Source organism: Carcharhinus amblyrhynchos, chromosome 1 (genome assembly GCF_965287045.1).
Source record: "Carcharhinus amblyrhynchos chromosome 1, sCarAmb.v2.hapA, whole genome shotgun sequence".
In the NCBI taxonomy this organism is placed as follows: Eukaryota; Metazoa; Chordata; class Chondrichthyes; order Carcharhiniformes; family Carcharhinidae; genus Carcharhinus; species Carcharhinus amblyrhynchos.
This window is the reverse complement of record NC_137324.1, coordinates 2137302-2160783: the sequence shown is the minus strand read 5'-3', so window position 1 is coordinate 2160783 and position 23482 is coordinate 2137302. Positions and strand designations below refer to the sequence as shown.

General features: G+C 47.6%; 1 protein-coding gene and 1 non-coding gene across 2 annotated transcripts in view; both read left to right on the top strand.

The window, feature by feature from the left end:
* The window catches only part of LOC145348472 (zinc metalloproteinase-disintegrin-like protein H4 subunit A), a 564739-nt gene extending 541467 nt beyond the window's left edge, over positions 1-23272 (top strand). The window contains exons 20-21 of the mRNA XM_080196661.1: positions 22830-22958; positions 23061-23272. Coding sequence (XP_080052787.1) covers positions 22830-22958; positions 23061-23272 — 341 coding nt within the window. The remainder of the gene's footprint in view (positions 1-22829; positions 22959-23060) is intronic.
* LOC145351169 (U8 small nucleolar RNA) lies at positions 22562-22678 on the top strand. Its single transcript, XR_013888336.1, has one exon. It is a non-coding gene; the product is annotated as a U8 small nucleolar RNA (small nucleolar RNA).
* Positions 23273-23482: the final 210 nt, after the last annotated feature.

Sequence of the window (23482 nt, the reverse complement as noted above, 5' to 3'; positions counted from 1 at the left end):
TCAGTATTTTGGGAGATTGGTACACATCCTCCCCAACAGACATCTCTGGCATTCCACCCCACCTCACTGATATTGCTGGCCCCTCACACCCACCTCCACCAACATTGCTAGCCTCTCACCCCAAACCCCATGGACATCGCTGGCTTCCTAGATCCCCTTCCCTGACCCAAACATCACTGGCCTCTCACCACGCACCAACCCACGCACTTCCCCTCCATCCCCCTCTACCTGCCTCCCCCACAATCAATAGTTTTTCCCCTATCCTACCCGGACATCACTGCCTAGTAACCCCCAAACCCCCCACATCGATGGCCTTTCACCCCACAACCCACCCCCCAGTGAACTAGCCTGATGGCCCCATTCTCCCCACACTGCACTGTGCTGACCAGTAAACTTCCCCTCCATCCCCCTCTACCTGCCTCCCCCACAATCAATAGTTTTTCCCCTATCCTACCCGGACATCGCTGCCTAGTAACCCCCAAACCCCCCACATCGATGGCCTTTCACCCCACAACCCACCCCCCAGTGAACTAGCCTGATGGCCCCATTCTCCCCACACTGCACTGTGCTGCTAGGGTCTTCATTCCCTTACACATTGCAAGCCTCATTGCCCCATTCCCTCAAACTAAGCTGGCTGTCAGGCACCACCCCTGCCCACGAGCATTCCCCCTGGAGTGTGAGGCCCATTAGCAATGCATCTCCCACCACTGATCCCTGGACAGAATGCCTTGTTGAACATATATCGGAATGTTATCACCTTAGAAATGAAGTCTGAATGAGAGAATTTACATATTCAGGTAGATGAAAAGTGGGCAGAAGTTCATCAAGTGGCATTACAGGTCGGGTATAGAAAGGAGGTGTTACGGATAACACATGAGGTACCACGAGGAGGTCATTTGGGAGTAAGAAAAACCCAAGCTAAAATACAAATATATTTTTTAAACATGTTAAATTTTCCCAGTCATGCCACACATAACAGGTGACAGTGAAACCTCAAGCAGTGATAAAACCAGCATTCTTAATACCCATATGAGGAACCATTTACCAGGGTCTTAATTGATCTTAATTGATTGCATAGGACCCCTCCCTAGTAGGAAAAGTGGGAATCAATATCAATTGACTACAATGGATGTATTTACTAGGGTTCCAGAGGCCATTCCATGAGGCAATATTACAGCTAAGAGGATTATAGAGGAGGTACTTCAATTTTTTACTATATATGAACTACTCAACAGAAATGTAATCAGATCAAGGGTCAAATTTTACATCAGTAAAGGAGGTTATGGATAGCTTGGGAGTAAAACAATTTAAATCAACTGCATACCATCCAGAACCACAGGCAGCTTTAGAGTGGTGGCATCAAACTTTAAAGACAATGTTGAGGACTAATTCTCAAGATTATCCAGAGGATTGTGATGAAGGAATTCCATTTGTATTCTTTGCAATTAGGGATGCACCTAATGAGTCAACCAAGTTCAGTCCATTTGAATTGACTTTTGGTCGTGAGGTAAGAGGACCAGCGAAATTGATTAAGGAGAAATTGGTGAGTTACAATACATTATTGCACTATGGGTTAAATTTTAGGGAAAGTTTGAATAGAGCAGGTGATTTGGCTGGACAACATTTAAAAGTGGCACAGCAAAGTCAGAATGCATTTACAGAAGTGAAATTGCACTTGACAAATCTATTGGAATTCTTTGAGGATGTAACTAGTAGACCTGGCTGAGGAGAACCAGTGATTTATTTAGACTTTCAGGGGGCTTTCAACAAGGCGCATGTAACAAATTACTATGTAAAGTTAAAGCACATAGGATGGGGGTGTTGAACTGAAATGCATGTAGTACACAGAACAAAGTAAATGAGCTGGAAGCATACACTGTAATTGGAGAGTACGATGTTGTGGGTTTCACAGAGACATGGCTGAAAGCGGATCAGAGGTGCGATCTGAAGAACCAGTGATCTGGTGTGGCAACAATAATCTCTCCCTCAATGCCAACAAAACGAAGGAGATTGTCACTGACTTCAGGAAGCTTGGAGGAGAACATACCCCTGTCTACATCAACAGCGAAGGTCAAGAGCTTCAAGGTTTTAGATGTGCAGATCACCACCAACCTGTCCTAGTCCCCCCTCAGTGCTGTGTTGACTGCCGCCCTTCCCACAGTTGTCTCTTTATCTGCTGTGCCTCAAGTTTCATTCCTGGCAATTTTCATTACTAACTTCTACTGAGCCCTGCCGCCCATTAACTCCTTGTGACTTCCCTATTTAGCCTTTCTGCTGGGTCCTGGTTCCAGATCAGTTCCCCCCATGCTGACACTATAGTTAAGAAAGCCCACCAATGCCTCTACTTTCTCAGAAGACTAAGGAAATTTGGCATGTCAGCTACGACTCTCACCAACTTTTACAGATGCACCATAGAAAACATTATTTCTGGTTGTATCACAGCTTGGTATAGCTCCTGCTCTGCCCAAGACCGCAAGGAACTAAAAAGGTTGTGAATGTAGCCCAATCCATCACACAAACCATTCTCTCATCCATTGACTCTATCTACACTTCCCACTGCCTCAGCAAAGCAGTCAGCATAACACTCCAAATGCAACCTAACTAAAGTCTTATACAGCTGCAACAGGACAGCAGGAGAGAACTGTACCGAGGGCACGGGCACCACCAGAACTGATCTGGAACCTGCACCCCGGACATTCTCTCTTCCACCTTCTTCCATTGGGAAAAAGTTACAAAGTCTGAGATCGTGTACCAACCGACATAGTAGTAGCTTCTTCTCTGCTGCCATCAGGCCTTTGAATGAACCGACCCTGAATTAAGTTGATTTTCCTCTGCAACCTAGCTATACCTGTAACACTTCCACACTCTGTTTTCTTCTCTATGGACAGTGTGCTTTGTCTGTAAAGCACGCAAGGAGCAACACTGTACACTCCTACAATAATAGATAATAAATCAAATAATAATAAATCAATAATAATATCAAATCAATAATAAATCAAATCAAAGATACGTCTCCTATCAAAAGGACAGGTGGATGTGTAGAGGAGGCGGGGTTGCCTTGTTGGTTAGAAACAAAATGAAATCATTAGCAAGAAGTGATATAGGGTCGGGTGGCGTAGCATCTATATCGGTAAGTTGAGGAATCGCAAAGGAAAAAAGACACTGATGGGAGTTTTATACAGGCCACCTAGCAATGTCAGGATGTGGAACAGAAAATAAATCAGGAGATAGAAAATGCAATGTTACAGTAATCACGGAGGATTTCAATATGCAGGTGGACTGGGAAATTAAGTTGGTAGCAGACTCCAAGATAAAGAATTTGTGGAGTGTCTACTGGAGTTTTTTGGAGCAGCTTATGCTAGATCCCACTAAGGAACCATCAATTCTGGATCTAGTGATGTGTTCTGAGGTAGAATTGACCAAGGAACTTAAGATGAAGGAACCCCTCGGGGGCAATGACCACAACATGACATTATTCACCTTTCAGTTTGAGAGGGAGACGTTGTAATCGGTGCTACAATTGAGTTAAGGAAACTACAAGGCTGTGACAGAGGAGCTGGCCAGATTTGATTGGAAAAGGAGCTTAACAGGAAAGACTGTGGAACAACAGTGCAGGAGTTTTTGGGGACAATTCAGAAGGCCCCACTAAAATTCATTCCAAGGAAGAGAAAGCATGTTAAAGTGTGAACGTGGCAACAATGACTGACAAAGAGAGTCAGGGATGGTATAAAAGCAAAGGAAAGGCCCAGCATAATGGCACAGTGGTTAGCACTGGTGCCTCACAGAGCCAGGGACCCAGTTCTAGTCCCGGCTTGGGTCACTGTCTGTGTGGAGGTTGCATGTTCTCCCCGTGTGTGCGTAGGTTTTCTCCCACACTCCAAAGATATGTGGGTTTGGTGGATTGGCCATGCTAAACTGCCCCTTAGTGGCAGGGGGTGAGTAGGTAAGTAAATAGGGTTATGGGGATAGGGCCTCGGTGGGATTGTGGTTGGTGTGGACTCGATGGGCTGACTGGCCTCCTTCTGCACTGTAGGGATTCTATGAATTCTATGAAAGCGGCAAGGAACAGTGAGAAGACAGTGGATTGGTCTCAGCACTGATCCCTGTGGAACACCACTTGTCACAACCCTCCATTCAGCAATGCACCCTTCCACTGTCATCTACAACTGAGCCAGTTCTGCATCCACCTTGCCAGCTGTGAGAAACACAGCTCACAGCCAAACAATTTAGTCGAGTCAAGTTCCGAAGGAGCAAGATATTTTGTTTAACGTTCTTGCAAGACCGGGTGTCCAACAAAATAGGCACACCTTACACCGAGTTTAAGCAGGGGTTTTATACTATTTTTACAAGCATATTGATCAATTACACAATACGTTGTTCTCCCCTAATTGGTGGTCCCTATCCCATTTATGTGTTGTCATTCCCCTACTGGCTCAAGGTGCCCCTTGCCACAGGCTGTGCTGTATGTCGGCTCATGTCCCAAGCCCCTCTAACCATATTTTCCTGTTATTGCAAGAGTGCATATTGTAGGGTTGTTTCAATATCCTTACTTGATTAGTTCTCATGGGAACTCATCCGTCTTATCAATGTTCCCTGGAGAACTGTTAACAAGTCCAGTTCAGACCGGCTGTATTCAGTCTTCTGCTAACTTAATCGCTGATGTCCCTACTATCTCAGTGACCTTCATCCCCCTGTAGTTAGAAAATATACTGTTGCAGAAACAACACATCTTGCTTACCATTTGTCTCACAGTCTGGACATTTTACATTCCTACAAGATGTGGTGCACGTGTCTCACTTCACACTGCACGCCTGGTGTTATCCCTACACATTAGGCAGTTTCTTCACTGTCCTTGACTATAGTTCTGTCTAGCCCCACCAACTTTCATACCCTGTATTAGTGATTAAAACCACAGTTGTTCCCATAATGTGGGTTGGCAATATGCCAAATCATAGGTTTTTGTCCTGCTTAGTTTGTTCTCATGAGATAACATTCATTCTCCCCTCATCCTTGCCCCATCCTGTGTTGTTTAAACTATGTCTGTTTGCTGTTGTATAGTCACAAGATCCTAATTCTGTTTCTTGAGTCACAATTTTATGTTTACCACATTTTATATTCATCTCTAACATGGTTATGGGGATAGGGATTGTGGTCGCTGTGGACTCGATGGGCTGACTGGCCTCCTTCTGCACTGTAGGGATTCTATGAAAGAGGCAAGGAACAGTGAGAAGACAGCGGATTGGTCTCAGTACTGATCCCTGTGGAACACCACTTGTCACAACCCTCCATTCAGAAATGCACCCTTCCACTGTCATCTAAAACTGAGCCAGTTCTGTATCCACCTTGCCAGCTCACCTCTGATCCCATGCAACCTCACCTTCTGCACCATTCTGCCATGAGGGATCTTGTCAAAAGCCTTACTGAAGTCCATGTCCGCTGCCCTATCCGAATCAATCATCTTCGTCACTTCCTCAAAAAGCTCGATCAAGTCAGTGAGACATGACCTCCCCTTCACAAAACCATTTTTGCCTCTCGCTAATACATCCACTTATTTCCAAGTGGGAGTGAATCCTGTCTTGAAGAATCCTCTCCAATAATTTCCCTACCGCTGACGTAAGGCTCACCAGCCTGTAATTACCTGGATTATTCTTGCTACCCTTCTTAAACAAAGGAACAACATTGGCTATTTTCGAATCCTCTGGGACTTCCCCTGTAGCCAGTGAAGATACAAAGATTTCTCTCAAGGCCCGAGCAATTTCCTCCCTTGCCTTTCTCAGTATTTGGAGGTATATCCCATCAGGCCTTGGGGACTTGTCTACCTTAATGTTTCTCAAGAACCCCCAATATCTTGTCCTTTTTGATCTCAAAAAGATTCAACTATTGACACACCCTTTCCTAGATACATCATCCACCAAATGCTTCACTTTGGTGTACACCCACACAAAGTACTCATTTAATACCTTGCTCATTTCCTCTGGCTCCATGCATAGATTCCCTCTCCTGTCCTTGAGTGGGCTAACCCCCACCATGACACCCTCTTCCTCTTTATATGTGTATAGAAAGGCTTGGGATTTTCCTTACTGTTGCTGGCTAATGATTTTTCATGATCCCTTTTAGCCCTCCTTATTCCTTGCTTAAATTTCTTTTTACTTTCCTTGTATTCCACACTTGCTTCGTGTGTTCCCAGCCACCTAGCCTTCACCAATGCTTCCTTTTTCTCTTTGACTAGGCTCACAATGTCTCTCGTTATCCAAGGTTCCCAAAACTTGTCATACTTAGGTTGTAGGTAAAATGTTAGAATCTGTCATCAAAGAGGAAATAGCGAGGCATCTTGAGGGGAACTGCTTGATAGAGCAGACGCAGCACGGTTTCCTAAAAGGGAAGTCGTGTCTGACAAATTTACTGGAGTTCTATGAGGATGTGTCTAGGGCAGTGGATAGAGGAGAGCCGGTGGATGTGGTCTTCCTGGATTTTCAGAAGGCGTTTGACAAGGTACCTCACAAGAGGTTATTGCAGAAGGTCAGGGGGCATGGAGTTGGGGGTAGGGTGTTAGCGTGGATAGAGGACTGGTTGTCAAATAGGAGGCAGAGAGTGGGGGTCAATGGGTGCTATTCGGATTGGCGGATGGTGACTAGTGGAGTGCCCCAGGGGTCGGTGCTGGGGCCTCAGCTATTTACCATTTATATAGATGATCTGGAGGAGGGAACCGAGTGTAGGGTGTCGAAATTTGCTGATGACACCAAAATTGGTGGAAAGGCAAATTGTGCGGAGGGTGGGGAGAGTCTACAGAAGGATCTAGATAGGCTGGGCGAATGGGCCAGGAAATGGCAAATGGAATTTAATGTTGGTAAGTGCGAGGTGGTCCACTTTGGTACGAATAATGGTAGGAAGAATTATTACTTGCGTGGAGAAAAACTGCAGCAGGCGACAGTGCAGAGGGACCTCGGGGTCCTTGTGCATGAGTCGCAAAAACCCAGCTTGCAGGTGCAGCAGGTGGTCAGGAAGGCGAATGGGATGCTGGCTTTCATCGCGAGGGGGATTGAATATAAAAGTAGGGAGGTCTTGCTGCGGCTGTATAGGGCGTTGGTGAGGCCGCAGCTGGAGTACTGTGTGCAGTTTTGGGCGCCGTACTTGCACAAGGATATTTTAGCCTTGGAGGGAGTGCAGAGGAGGTTTACTAGGCTGATGCCGGAGTTGAGGGGGTTGAGCTATGAGGAGAGGCTGAATAGATTAGGCTTGTACTCGTTAGAGTTTAGAAGAATGAGGGAAGATCTCATTGAGACGTATAAGATGATGAATGGGATGGATAGGATAGAGGTGAAGAGACTCTTCCCGCTCAGAAAGGACAGTAGGACTAGGGGGCATAGCCTCAAGATAAAGGGGGGGGCGGTTTAGAACAGAGTTGAGGAGGAACTTCTTCATTCAAAGGGTGGTGAATCTCTGGAATTCTCTGCCTGTTGAAGTGGTGGAGGCTGCCTCGCTAAATATTTTTAAGACGCGGGTTGATGGGTTTTTGATGAGAGAGGGGATTAAGGGTTATGGGGAGAGGGCGGGAATGTGGAACTGAGCCACGACAGATCAGCCATGATCTTATTGAATGGTGGGGCAGGCTCGAAGAGCTAGTTGGCCTACTCCTGCTCCTATTTCTTATGCTCTTATCCTTCATTCTTACAGGAATGTGCTGGTCCTGAATCCCTATCAACTTGCATGTGAAAGCCTCCCACATGCCAGGTGTTGATTTGCCCTCAAACATCTGCCCCCAATCTACATTCTTCAGCGCCTACCTCATATTGTTGTAATTAGCTTTTTCCCAGTTTAACACCTGAACACTATTCCCATCCTATTCATCTATCTGTCAAGATGTCCCTTAAAAGTCACTATTGTATCCGCTTCCACTACCTCCCCTGGTAACGAGTTCCAGGCACCCACCACCTTAAGAACATAAAAAATAAGAGCAGGAGTAGGCCATCTAGCCCTTCGAGCCTGCTCCGCCATTCAATAAGATCATGGCTGATCTGAAGTGGATCAGTTCCACTTTCCTGCTTTCTCCCCATAACCCTTAATTCCCCTGTCTATCAGAAAGCTATCCACTCGTAGAACATATAACATTACAGCGCAGCACAGGCCCTTCGGCCCTTGATGTTGCGCCGACCAGTAGAACCAATCTAATGACCCTCTAACCTAAACTATTCCAATGTTATCCATATGCCTATCCACTGACCATTTGAACGCCCTTAAAGTTGGCGAGTCCACAACTGCTGCAGGCAGGGCATTCCACAATCTTACTACCCTCTGAGTAAAGAACCTACCTCTGACATCCATCCTATAATTACTACTTATTAATTTAAAGCTATGTCCCCTTGTGTTAGCCATCACCATCCAAGGTAAAAGGCTCTCACTGTCCACCCTATCCAATCCTTTGATCATCTTGTATGCCTCAATCAGGTCACCTCGTAACCTTCTTCTCTCCAATGAAAATAACCTCAAGTCCCTCAGCCTTTCCTCATAAGACCTTCCCACCATACCAGGCAACATCCTGGTAAACCTCCTCTGCACCCTTTCCAACGCCTCCACATCTTTCTTATAATGCGGCGAACAGAACCGTACGCAATACTCCAAGTGCAGCTGCACCAGAGTTTTGTACAGTTGTAACATGACCTCACAGCTCCAAAATTCAATCCCTCTATGAATAAAAGCTAACACACCGTACGCCTTCTTAACAACCTTATCAACCTGGGTGCCAACTTTCAGGGATTGATGCACATGTACCCCGAGATCTCTCAGCTCGATGACTTCAATATATTCAACGAGGTAGCCTCCACCACTTCAACGGGCAGAGAATTCCAGAGATTCACCACCCTTTGAGTGAAGAAGTTCCTCCTCAACTGCACCCCCCCTTATCTTGAGGCTGTGCCCTCTAGTCCTGCTATCCTTTCTAAGCGGGAAGAATCTCTCAACCTCTACCCTATCTATTCCCTTCATTATCTTATACGTCTCTATAAGATCCCCCCTCAGCCTTCTAAACTCCGAGTACAGACCCAGTCTATTTCGTCTCTCTTCATCGTCCAACCCCCTCAACTCCAGTATCAGCCTAGTGAACATCCTCTGCACTCCCTCCAAGGCTAATATATCCTTGCGCAAGTGCGGCGACCAAAACTGCACACAGTACCCCGTACAGTTGCAGCAAGACCTCCCTACTTTTATACTCTATCCCCCTCGCTATAAAGGCCAACATTCCATTTGCCTTCCTGATCATCTGCTGCACCTGCAGACTGGGTTTTTGCGACTCGTGCACAAGGACCCCCAGGTCCGCCTGCACCATAAGAACGTAAGAAATAGGAGCAGGAGTAGCCCACCTAACCCTTTGAGCCTGCCCCGCCATTCAATAAGATCATGGCTGATCTGAAGTGGCTCAGTTCCACTTTCCCGCTTTCTCCCCATAACCCTTAATTCCCTTGCCTACCAAAAACCTATCTACCTGTGTCTTAAATATATTTAGCGAGGCAGCCTCCACCACTTCAACGGGCAGAGAATTCCAGAGATTCACCACTCTGAGTGAAGAAGTAGCATGTTGCAGCTTTTCGCCTTTTAAATAATAATCCCTCCTACTATTATTTCAGCCAAAGAGGATAACTGCACACTTGCTAACATTATACTCCATCTGCCAGGTCCTCACCCACTTGCTCAGCCTATCCAGATCTCTCTGCAGACTTTCCACACTGTCCACGCAATTTGCTTTTCCACTCATCAGCAAATTATGTCACCCTACACTCAGCCCCCTCCTCCAGATCATACATATAAAAGCTAAACAGTTGAGGCCCTAGCACCGATCCCTGCGGCACTCCACTAGTCACCAACCGCCAACCAGAATAGCACCCATTGATACCAACTTTTTGCTTCTTATTAGACAGCCAATCCTCTATCCACACTAACACCTTACCCCCAACTCCGCGCACCCTAACCTTCTGTAGCAACCTTTTGTGAGGCACCTTATCAAACGCCTTTTGGAAATCTAAAAACACCACATCCACCGGTCACATCCTCATAGAAATCCAATAAATTTGTCAAACACGACTTCCCCTTAATGAATCTGTGCTGCTTCTGCTTGATCAAACCATTCTTTTTTTAGGTGCCACACTATTTCTACATTGATGACGGATTCTAGCATTTTTCCAACTACAGACGTTAAACTAACCAGCCTATAATTCCCTGCCTTTTGTCTGCGACCTTTTTGACACAGCGGTGTAACATTAGCCGTTTTCCAATCTTCCGGCACTTCCCCGGAGTCCAGCAAATTTTGATAAATAATTACTCAGGCACCCGCTATCACCTCTGCCATTTCTTTCAGAACCCTGGGATGCATTCCATCTGGTCCTGGGGACCTGTCCACCTTCAGTCCCATTACCAGTCACTACCTCTCTAGTGATAGTAATCGCATTTAGGCCCTCATCTCCTACCATCCTTCTATCTTTAATATCCGGCAAACTATTTGTGTCCTCCTCCGTGAAGACCGAGGCAAAAAACTTATTTAAAGCCTCTGCCATTTCCTCATCACCCACCGCTAAATCCCCCCTCTCATCCTCCAAGGGTCAAAGAACAAAGAACAACCCAGCACGGGAAACAGGCCCTTCGGCCCAACGAGCCCGCGCCGCCGCATCGCCCTACACCTATTCTACCCTGCATGTCTACGAATGGGACCCTACTCAGTCAGATTCAGGGAAGAAATAGTGTCAATTTGGTGGAAACCAATTAGCCTAAGAGCACATCTTTGGGGTGTGGGAGGAAACCGGAGCGCCCGGAGGAAACCCACGCAGCCACAGGGAGAATGCGCAAACTCCCACAGACACAGGCCCAAATCCATGTATCTGCACAGCTAGCAGTGCTAGTCACTGAGCTGTTGTGGAGCCCGTCTATCGGTCCAGGATCAAGCACACACACCGACATGAAGTACTAGGCCACTCCTGGACTTCCAAGAGCAGCCCACGCACAACCTGCCGTGTGCATGCCCCTCGCTTGACACGAGGTGGACCTCCACCTGTGGAATAAAGACAAAACATATTAGTTATACAGCCTGCCCTTCCGGTGTCTCCCGAGGTTTACCCTATTTAATAGCCCCTACCATATCCCTCCATTCCCGTTTCACTCATATGCCTATCTAACTGCATCTTAAACGAGTCCAACGTGCCTGCCTCCACCACCCTACTCGGTAGCGCATTCCAGACCCCCACAACTCTCTGTGTAAAGAACCTTCCTCTTACCTCCAAATTATACCTCCCCCCCCTCACCCTTAATTGATGACCTCTTGTGTTCGTACCCAGTCTAGGGAGCAGTCTCTCACTATTAACTCTATCTATTCCCTTCAGTATCTTATATACCTCTATCATGTCCCCTCTCAATCTCCTTCTTTCCAAGGAGAATAGCCCCAGTCTCTTCAGTCTCTCCTCGTAACCCAGTCCCCCCATGCCAGGCAACATCCTGGTAAACCTCCTCTGCACCCTTTCCAGAGACTCCACGTCCTTCCGGTAATAAGGTGACCAGAACTGGACGCAGTACTCCAAATGCGGTCTAACCAACGTTCTGTATAACTGAAGCATTAGACGGCAGCTTTTATACTCTAAGCCCCTTCCTATAAAGGCTAACATCCCATAAGCCTTCCTAACAACGTTCTCCACTTGTGACACAACCTTCATGGATTTGTGGACCTGCACTCCCAGGTCTCTCTGTACATCTATACTCCTAATCGGCCTACCTTTTATCACATAACTCCTCTCTGCATTATTCCTTCCAAAATGCATCACCTCGCATTTGTCAGGATTAAATGCCATCTGCCACCTATCTGCCCACTGCACCAACCTATCTATATCCTGTTGTATCACCTGACAATCCAGTTCTGTACCCGCCAACCCTGCCATCTTGGTGTCATCAGCAAACTTGCTGATCACACCACCTACTCCCTCTTCTAAGTCATTTATGTAGACTACAAAGAGGAGAGGTCCCAGTACCGAGCCCTGCGGCACACCACTGGTCACTGGCCTTAATTAATGTTATCCTTAATTAATAGAGCTATCCCACCCCCTTTTTCCTCCTGTCTATCCTTCCTAAACACCTGATATCCCTGGACATTCAGCTCCCAGTCCCTGTCACCCTGCATCCACGTTTCCGTAATGGCCACCAGATCATATCCATTTGTGCTGATTTGCGCCATCAGCTCATTCACTTTGTTCCGAATACTTCGTGCATTCAGGTGAAGTGCCTTTAAACCAGCCTTTATCTGGACCTTATTTGTAGAAATGCTACTAACCTCTCTCATGCCCCCTACTCCTTTTATGAGCAGAACATCCTCAACATTTACCTGCCCACTTACCCTCTCCTTAACTTTAGATTTTGTAATTTCCCCCCACCCCTGCACCCTGTCCCCCACACCTTTTACGCCTTCTGTGTAAAAAACCTGCCCCTTACACCTCCTTTAAACGTTGCCCCTTGCAACTTAAACCAATGCCCCCAAGTAACTGACTCTTGCACCCTGGGAAAAAGCTTCTGACTATCCACTCTTTCTATGCCCCTCATAATCTTGCAGACTTCTATCAAGTCACTCCTCAACCTCCATCACTCCAGCGACAGCAAACCAAGTTTCTCCAACCTCTCCTCATAGTTAATGTTCTCCATACCAGGCAACATCCTGGTAAATCTTTTCTGTACCCTCTCTAAAGCATCCACATCCTTCTGTTAATGAGGTGACCAGAACTGAACACTATATTCTAAGTGCAGCCCAATTAAGGTTCTATAAAGCTGCAACATGACTTACCAATTTTTAAACTCAATACCCTGGCCAATGAAGGCAAGCATGCCGTACCGCCTTCTTGACAACCTTCTCCACGTGCACTGCCACTTTGTGACCTGTGTACCTGTACAGCCAGATCTCTTTGCCTATCTCTTAAGGGTCCTGCCATTTACTGTATATTTCCTATCTGTATTAGACCTTCCAAAATGCATTACCTCACATTTGTCCAGATTAAACTCCATCTGCCATCTCTCTGCCCAAGTCTCCATCTATATCTATATCCTGCTGTATCCTCTAATGGTCCTCATCGCTATCCACAAATCCTCCAACCTTTGTGTCCTCTGCAAACATACTAATCAAACCAGTTACATTTTCCTCCAAATCATTTATATATATTACAACAGCAAAGGTCCCAGCACTGATATTTGAGGAACGCCATTTGTCACAGCCCTCCATCAGAAACGCACCCTTCCACTGCTACCCTCCGGCTTCTTTGACCGAGCCAGTTTTGAATCCACCTTGCTAGCTCACCTCTGAATCCATGTGACTTCACCTTCTGCACGAGTCTGCCACGAGGGATCTTGTCAAAGGCCTTACTCAAATTTATTTGGATTTCCAGAAAGCCTGCCATCTGCGATAGAGGGCTGCGGAGGCCAGGTCATTGGGTTCCTTTGAAATAGATAGATTGGGGTAGCACAGTAATTAGCACTGCTGTCTCACAATTCTCCAGCTTCCACCCTAAACAGGTTAAAGAAGCCATCCCCTATGAACAAGTGCTCCGTATACGCAGGATCTGCTCAGATGAGGAGGATCGCAAGATACCTAGACGCTGAAAGATGCCCTCATTAGAACAGGATATGACGCTTGACTCATCGATCGGCAGTTCCGACGCACCACAGCCAAAAACCGCACCAACCTCCTCGAAAGATAAACATGGGACATGGGGGACAGAGTACCCTTCATCGTGCAGTACTGCCCCAGAGCGGAGACGCTTCAACATCTTCTCTGGAGCCTGGGAATACAGGTACAGAATTCCCTAAAGGTGACGTCACAGGTGGATAGGGTCATAAAGAGTGCTTTTGGTACATTGGCCTTTATAAATCAGCGTATTGAGTATAAAAGTTGGAGTGTTATCTAAGGCATTGGTGAGGCCGAATTTGGAGTATTGTGTACAGTTTTGGTCACCGAGTTACAGGAAGGATGTAAATAAGATTGAAAGAGTGCAGAGAAGGTTCACGAGGATGTTGCCGAGACTTGAAAAGCTGAGTTACAGAGAGAGATTGAATAGGTTAGGACTTTATTCCCTGGAGCGTAGAAGAATGAGGGGAGATTTGATAGAGGTGTCTAAGAGGTGTATAAGACTTTGATGGGTTTGGATAGAGTAAATGCAAGCAGGCTTTTTCCTCTGAGGCTAGGGGAGAAAAAAAAAACCAGAGGGCATGGGTTCAGGGTGAAAGGAGAAAAGTTTAAAGGGAATATTGGGGGGGGGGGGGGGGGGGCGCTTCTTCACGCAGAGAGTGGTGGGTGTGTGGAATGAGCTGCCAGATAAAGTGGTAAATGTGGGGTCACTTTGAACATATAAGAAAAACTTGGAGAGGTTCATGGATGAGAGGGGTGTGGAGGGATATGGTCCAAGTGCAGGTCAGTGGGACCAGGCAAAAAATGGTTCAGCACAGACAAGAAGGGCCAAAAGGCCTGTTTCTGAGCTGTAAATTTTCTATGGTTCTAACACGTCATTGATGAAGATGAACATCTCGCCAAGGCCATCCCCAGACCCCCGCTTCTTGCTTTCAAACAACCGCACAATCTCAAACAGACCATTGTCCGCAGCTTTCAGAACAACTTTCAGGCAGCACGGTAGCACAGTGGTTAGCACTGCGGCTTCACAGCTCCGGGGACTTGGGTTCAATTCCTGGCTTGGGTCACTGTCTGTGTGGAGTTTGCACGTTCTCATCACATCGACATGGGTTTCCTCTGGATGCTCCATAGATTAGAGGGATTAGTGGGTAAATGTGTATGGGCCTGAGTGGGATTTTGGTTGGCGCAGACTCGATGGGCCAGATGACCTCTGTCTGCATTGTAGGGTTTCTATGATTCTATGAACAGTGACCATGACACCACACAACCCTGCCACAGCAACATCTGCAAGATGTGCCGGATCATCGACATGGATGCCATCATCACACCTGAGAATACCATCCAACAGATCCTCTTGCAACTCAGCCAACGTTGTCTACCTAATACGCTGAGGAAAAGATGTCCCAAGGCATGGTACATCGGGGAGACCGCGCAGACGCTATGACAACGGATGAATGAACACTGCTTGACAATCACCAGGCAGGAGTGTTCTCCTTCTGTTGGGGAACACTTCAGCAGTCGTGGGCATTCGGCCTCTGATATTCGGGTAAGCGTTCTCCAAGGTGGCCTTCACGACTCATGACAACACAGAATCACTGAGCAGAAACTCATAGCCAAGTTCTGCACACATGAGGATGGCTTCCGAAACCAGCATCTTGGGCTCATGTCACACTGTCACCTCATGACTTGCCTGGGCTTGCTAAAATCTCACTAACTATCCTGGTTGGAGACAATACACATCTCTTCAACCTGTGCTTAACCCTCTCTCCACTCACATTGTCTGTACCTTTAAAACTTGATGACCTGCAAAGACTCACATTCCAACCATTATCTTGTAAATTGAATTTTAGTCTATATATGCCCTGTTTGTGAACACAACTCCCTGATGAAGGGGCAGTACTCCAAAAGCTTGTGCTACCAAATAAACCTGTTGGACTTTAACCTGGTGTTGTGAGACTTCTTATAGTACTTACCCAGTCCAACGCCGGCATCTCCACATCATGTCTCACAGCACCAGGGTTTGATTCTCGGCATGGGTCACCGTCTGTGTGGAGTTTTCACCCTCTTCCCGTGTCTGTGTAAGTTTCCTCCGGTTTCTCATAGCTAAATAAACTTTAAAAAAAGATGAATTCTTGATCTAAGTTTATTTATTCGTCACAGGTAAGACTTACATTGCAATGAAGTTACTGTGGAATTCCCCTAGTCGCCACATTCCAGCGCCAGTTCGGGTCAACGCACCTAACCAGACTGTAGGGGGGGACATAAGAACATAAGAAATAGGAGCAGGAGTAGGCCATCTAGCCCTTCGAGCCTGCCCCGCCATTCAATAAGATCATGGCTGATCTGTCGTGGCTCAGTTCCACATTCCCGCCCTCTCCCCATAACCCTTAATCCCCTCTCTTATCAAAAACCCATCAACCCGTGTCTTAAAAATATTTAGCGAGGTAGCCTCCACCACTTCAACAGGCAGAGAATTCCAGAGATTCACCACCCTTTGAGTGAAGAAGTTCCTCCTCAACTCCGTTCTAAACCGCCCCCCCTTTATCTTGAGCGTGTGCCCCCGAGTCCTACTGTCCTTTCTGAGCGGGAAGAGTCTCTCCACCTCTATCCTATCCATCCCATTCATCATCTTATACATCTCAATGAGATCTCCCCTCATTCTTCTAAACTCTAACGAGTACAAGCCTAATCTATTCAGCCTCTCCTCATAGCTCAACCCCCTCAACTCCGGCATCAGCCTAGTAAACCTCCTCTGTACTCCCTCCAAGGCCAAAATATCCTTGCGTAAGTACGGCGCCCAAAACTGCATACAGTACTCCAGCTGCGGCCTCACCAATGCCCTATACAGCCGCAGCAAGACCTCCCTACTTTTATATTCAATCCCCCTCACTATGAAGGCCAGCATCCCATTTGCCTTCCTGACCACCTGCTGCACCTGCAAGCTGGGTTTTTGCGACTCATGCACAAGGACCCCGAGGTCCCTCTGCACCGTCGCCTGCTGCAGTTTTTCTCCACGTAAGTAATAATCCTTCCTACCATTATTCCTACCAAAGTGGACCACCTCGCACTTGCCAACATTAAATTCCATTTGCCATTTCCTGGCCCATTCGCCCAGCCTATCTAGATCCTTCTGTAGACTCTCCACACCCTCCGCACAATTTGCCGTTCCACCAATCTTGGTGTCATCAGCAAATTTCGACACCCTACACTTGGTTCCCTTCTCCAGATCATCTATATAAATGGTAAATAGCTGAGGCCCCAGCACCGACCCCTGGGGCACTCCACGAGTCACCATCCACCAATCCGAATAGCACCCATTGACCCCCACTCTCTGCCTCCTATTTGACAACCAATCCTCTATCCACGCTAACACCCTACCCCCAACTCCATGTCCCCTGACCTTCTGCAATAACCTCTTGTGAGGTACCTTGTCAAACGCCTTCTGAAAATCTAGAAAGACCACATCCACCGGCTTTCCTCTATCCACCGCCCTAGACACATCCTCATAGAACTCCAGTAAATTTGACACACACGACTTCCCTTTAACGAAACAGTGCTGCGTCTGCTCTATCAAGCACTTTCTCTCAAGATGCCTCGCTATTTCCTCCTTGATGACGGATTCTAACATTTTACCTACAACAGACGTTAAACTAACCGGCCTATAATTCCCCGCCTTTTGCCTGGCACCCTTCTTAAACGGCGAACATTAGCCGTTTTCCAATCTTCCGGCACTTCTCCGGAATCCAGCGACGTCTGGAAAATAACCACCAAGGCATCCACTATCACCTCCGTCATTTCTTTCAGACCCTCGGATGCATTTCATCCGGTGCTGGCGACTTGTCCACAATCAGCCCCTCCAGTCTGTCGAGCACCACCTCTCTAGTAACAGTAATGTCATTAAGACCCTCCAGTCCTACCACCTTTCCATCTCTAACACCTGGCAAATTATTCACGTCCTCCTCCGTGAAGACAGAAACAAAAAAGTTATTCAAGACCTCAGCCATATCCCCATCCCCTACCACTGAGTCCCCCTTCTCATCCTCTAAGGGACCAACGTTCACCTTAGCCAGCCTCTTCCTTTTTATATATTTATAAAAACTCTTGCTATCCTTTTTTATATTAAGCGCTAGCCCAGCTTCATAGTTTCTCCTACCCTTCTTTATCAACTTCTTTGTCAATCTTTGTTGACATTTAAACCTCTCCCAATCCTCTTCTCGCCCACTACTCTTAGCTACTCTAAACGCCTCCGCTTTTAATTTAACACTTTCCTTCACCTCCTTCGTTATCCACAGCTTATTACCTCTCCTCCTATGGTCCTTTTTGACCATCGGAATAAATTTCTGCTGAGCACCAAGAAAGATCTCCTTAAAGATCCTCCACTGCTCCTCAGCAGACCTACCTTCCAACACATTCCCCCAGTCCACATTCGCCAATTCTTCTCTCATCCTACCGTACTCCCCTCTGTTCAAAGGACGCGCGTCCGGTAACCCACTTTCTCCTCCTCCATCTGCACCAGAAACTCCACCATACAATGATCGCTCTCCCCAAGAGGATCCTTCACCGCAAGGTCCCTAATTCTACCCGCCTCATTACGTAACACCAGATCCAAGATAGCTCGCTCCCTCGTCGGGTCCAACACACACTGTTCAAGGAAACTATCCTGGCAGCATTCCTCGAGCCCACCGCGTCCAACATGGGTCGACCAATCTATATGTAGATTGAAATCCCCATAACTACGGCCGTCCCATTCCTGCACGCCGCACTTATTTAGAACATAGAACACTACAGCACAAACAGGCCCTTCGGCCCACAAGTTGCGCCGATCACATCATCACCTACCAACCTACAGACCTATCTATAACCCTCAATCTCATTAAACCCCATATACTCATCCAGAAGTCTTTTAAAAGACCCCAGCGAGTTCGCCTCCACCACCACTGACGGCAGCCGATTCCATTCACTCACCACCCTCCGAGTGAAAAACTTACCCCTAACATCACTTCTGAACCTCCCTCCCCGCACCTTAAATCTGTGTCCTCTCGTAGCGACCATTTCAACCCGGGGAAATAGCCTCTGAGAGTCCACCCTATCTATTCCTCTCAACATTTTATAAACTTCTATCAGGTCGCCTCTCAACCTTCGTCTCTCCAGGGAAAAGAGTCCCAGCTCCCTCAACCTAACTTCATAAGGCATGCCTCCCAGTCCAGGCAACATCCTTGTAAATCTCCTCTGTACCCTTTCAATAGCTTCTACATCTTTCCTATAGTGAGGCGACCAGAACTGCGCACAATACTCTAAATGAGGCCTGACAAGGGACTTATAAAGTTCTAGCATTACCTCCCGACTCCTAAACTCAATCCCTCGATTAATGAAGGCCAGTACACCATACGCCTTCTTGACCACCACCTCCACCTGCGAGGCCGATTTAAGAGTCCTGTGGACCCGGACCCCAAGATCCTTCTGCTCCTCAACACTACTCAGACTTCTGCCCTTGATAGTGCACTCGTTCATCCCGTTGGTTCTGCCAAAATGGACGACTACACATTTATCCGCGTTGAAGTCCATCTGCCACTTCTCCGCCCAGTCCTGCATCCTATCTATGTCCTGCTGCAACTTTTGCCATCCTTCCAGACCATCCACAACACCACCAACCTTCGTGTCATCAGCGAACTTACTTACCCATCCCTCCACTTCCTCATCCAGGTCATTTATGAAAATGACAAACAACAAGGGTCCCAGAACAGATCCTTGAGGCACTCCGCTGGTGACTGACCTCCATTCAGAAAAGGCCCCATCCACAACCACTCTCTGCCTTCTGCAGGCAAGCCAGTTCTGGATCCACATGGCCAAAGGCCCTTGGATCCCATGCCCTTTCACCTTCTCAAGAAGTCTTGCATGGGGGACCTTATCAAACGCCTTGCTGAAGTCCATGTACACTACGTCCACGGCACTTCCTTCGTCAATGTGTTCAGCCACATTATCGAAGAACTCAACTAGGCTGGTAAGGCACGACCTGCCCTTGACAAATCCATGCTGACTATTCCTGATCATGTCAAACCTCTCCAAATGTTCGTAAATCTTGTCCCTCAGAAGCCTCTCCATCAGCTTACCAACCACTGAGGTCAGACTCACCAGTCGGTAATTTCCCGGGCTATCTCTGTTCCCTTTCTTGAAAATAGGAACTACATCCGCAATCCTCCAATCCTCTGGAACCTCTCCCGTCTCCATTGACGACGCAAAGATCATCGCCAGGGGCTCTGCAATCTCTTCTCTCGCCTCCCACAGTATCCTGGGGTACATCCCATCTGGTCCCGGCGACTTATCTACCTTGATAGAATTCAAAAGTTCCAACACATCCTCCTCCTTAATATTCACGTACTCAATCCTTTCCATCTGCTGCAAATCCATAACAAAATCTCCCAGATCGGCTTCCACTGTGAATACTGAGGCGAAGTACTCGTTAAGCACCTCCGCCATTTCTTCTGGTTCCACACAAACCTTTCCCCCCTCACCTTTTATAGGTCCTCTCCCTTCTCTTCTTATCCTTTTACCTTTCACATATTTATAGAAGGCCTTGGGATTCTCCTTAATCTTACCCGCCAAGGTCCTCTCATGACCCCTTCTGGCTCTCCTAATTTCCCTTTTAAGTTCCCTCCTACAGTCCTTATACTCCTCAAGATCTTTAACATCTCCTAATTCCCTGAACCTCTTGTACACCTTCCTTTTCTTCCTGACTAGGTTCAACACATCCTTTGTGCACCACATGTTGCGCGTTAACAGCCCGCCCCACCTCCAGATCATTATTCGGGGGCCTATAGACAACACCCACCAGCGTCTTCCTCCCTTTGCTGTTCCTAATCTCTACCCACAACGATTCCACTTTCTGCTCCTTGGCTCCAATATCATCCCTTGCTACCACCCTGATGCTGTCCTTAATCAGCAGAGCTATGCCCCCCCCCCTTTTTCCTCCCGCCTATCCTTCCTGAACACTTGATACCCCTGTACATTCAGCTCCCAGTCCCTGTCACCTTGCAGCCACGTCTCTGTAATGGCCACCAGATCATATCCATTTGTACCAATCTGCGCCACCAGCTCATCCACTTTATTCCGAATGCTTCGCGCATTCAGATAAAGTGCCTTCATCCCAGCCTTCACCTGGACCCTATTTGCCGGAACGCCACCAACCATACTCACGCCCCCTACTCCCTCTATTATTGGGACATCCTCGGCCTCTTTCCTTACCTGTACCCTCTCCTTAACTTTCATAGAACACTACAGCGCAGAACAGGCCCTTCGGCCCACGATGTTGTGCCGACCAGTTAAAAAAACAATGACCCACTAACCTAAACCAATCCCTTTTCATCCATAAACCTATCCATGGATCTCTTAAATGCCCCCAAACTAGGCGCATTTACAACTGCAGCAGGCAGGGCATTCCAATCCCTCACCACCCTCTGGGTAAAGAACCTACCCCTGACATCTGTCCTATAACTACCCCCCCTTAATTTACAGCCATGCCCCCTCGTGCTAGCTTTCTCCATCCGAGGAAAAAGGCTATCACTATCCACCCTATCTAAACCTCTAATCATCTTATATGTTTCAATAAGATCCCCTCTTAGCCGCCTTCTTTCTAGCGAAAACAACCCCAAATCCCTCAGTCTCTCTTTCGACCCCGTAATGTCACCTACCCTCGCACCCTCCCCCCCCCAATTAGTTTAAAGCCCTGTCTACGGTCCTCTTCACTCTATTCGCCAGCACTCTGGTCCCAGCATGGTTCAGACCCACCCCATCCTGCCCGAACAGGTCCCACCTACCCCAATACTGATGCCAATGCCCCATAAATTCAAACCCGTTCCTCCCACACCAATCCCTGAGCCACCCATTCACTTCCTTAATCCTATCAACCTTACACCCATCTGCACTCGGTTCAGGCAGTAGTCCAGAGATGACCACCTTGTCGGTTCTACTTTTTAATTCCATTCCCAGCTTCTCATACTCCCTCCCCAGATCCTCAGTTCGCATTTTGCCTACGTCGTTGGCACCCACATGTACCACAACGACCGGATTCTCACCCTCCCACTCCAGGTTCCTCTGCAGCCCAGACGCGACATCCCAGACCCGAGCACCAGGCAGACAACACACCCTTCTGTACACTTTGTCATTGTGACAAAGGACAGTGTCAATACCCTTCACCCCACTATTGAGCACCCAGAGGAAACCCATGCAGGCACAAAGAGAACGTGCAAACTCCACACAGACAGTGACCCAAGCTGGGAATCAAATCCAGGTCTCTGGTGCAGAGTCAACAGTGCTAACCACTGTGCCACCCCAAGCAATAAGTGGGATTAAGTGTTACAGGGAGAATGAGATAAATGGGGATGAGAATCATATCAGCCGTGCTGGAGACATTCCAAGCTGTGACGCATTCAGAAAGGATGCTTTCTGAGGTGCATCTGTAAAAATTGGTACGAGTCATAGTGAACATGCTGAATTTTCTTCGCTTTCTGAGTTGGTAGGGGCATTGGTGGGCTTCCTTAACCACAGGTGTGGAGGAACCAGGGCATCTGAAACTCCTAGAAACCTGAAGCTCTTGATCATGGGTGGCACAGTAGTTAACACTGCTGCCTCATAGCTCCAGTGACCTGGGTTCACATCCTGACTTGGGTCACTGTCTAAGTGGGTTTCCTCTGGGTACTGCGATTCTCCCACAGTCTGGAAGATGTATTTGTTAGATGCATTTTCTCATACAGGCGCTGGATGTGGCGACTACAGGAATTTCACACAAACTTCACTGCAATGTTAATGTAAATCTTACTGGTGACTATTAAATAAACCTTAAAGAAAAATGTCCACTTCAGCACTACTGATACACATATGGACACGTTCTCCACTACGGTTCCTGAAGTTGATGACTAACTCCTTTGTTCAGTTTGGGAAATCAGTTTGTGTTAATGAAACATGATGAATGGGCCCCTCTAAGTCGGTGATTAACTCATTCCCAACCCTGAGGAACTAACAACCTCTCAGGGTCATTCTGATCTTTACTGATAATCCCTTTTATTACATGTTAAATAATAGATGATATATAGTCTTTACTGACATTAAAGAAAATCACTGCCTATCCTTACTGTTGACTGGATCTAAGGGACCTGATGTCCCGGTCCGAGGGCCTGATTTCTGTCGGGCTCAGGCGGTTCGCATGAGGACAGTGCCCAGGAGCCGCTGCTAACTCGGGGCCGGTCGGCGGCAACTCCGCTTTCCCGAGCAGCAACGACGGTTTTCTGGACGGAAATCGCTTCTCTTCTCCTGCTGCCGGACGGTGAGCGCTGGAATCAGTCGTTCACTTCTGCGGGTGGAATAAGAAAAGCTGGGGCTGGACAATGAGCGGAACCCCGGGACCGTTCACCGCCGCCGGAGACAGGCGGAGTGAGCACCTCCAACTGTCACCACAATTTAAACCGCCCGCGCAGCCGCACTGACAAACCAAACCAGCCGCGCAGCCACACCAGCAACAAAACCGGCCGCGCAGCCGCACCAGCAACTAAATCGGCCGCTCAGCCGCACCAGCAACCAAACCGGCCGCGCAGCCGCACTGGCAAGCCAACCGGCTGCGCAGCCGCACTGACAACCTAAGCGGCCGCGCAGCCGCACTGACAACCTAAGCGGCCGCGCGGCCAAATTCCGCAGCAGGCCGAGAAAGAGCGGGAAGGTGAGCCGCGTGGAAAATGTTTAAAAGAAAACGGTTTTCCAACTGACAGATTGACCCAAAATTTAATAACATCGCATTTCCCCATCTCCAACCGCTCAGCAAGAGCTTCCAGGCAGGATAATGGTGAGATTTAT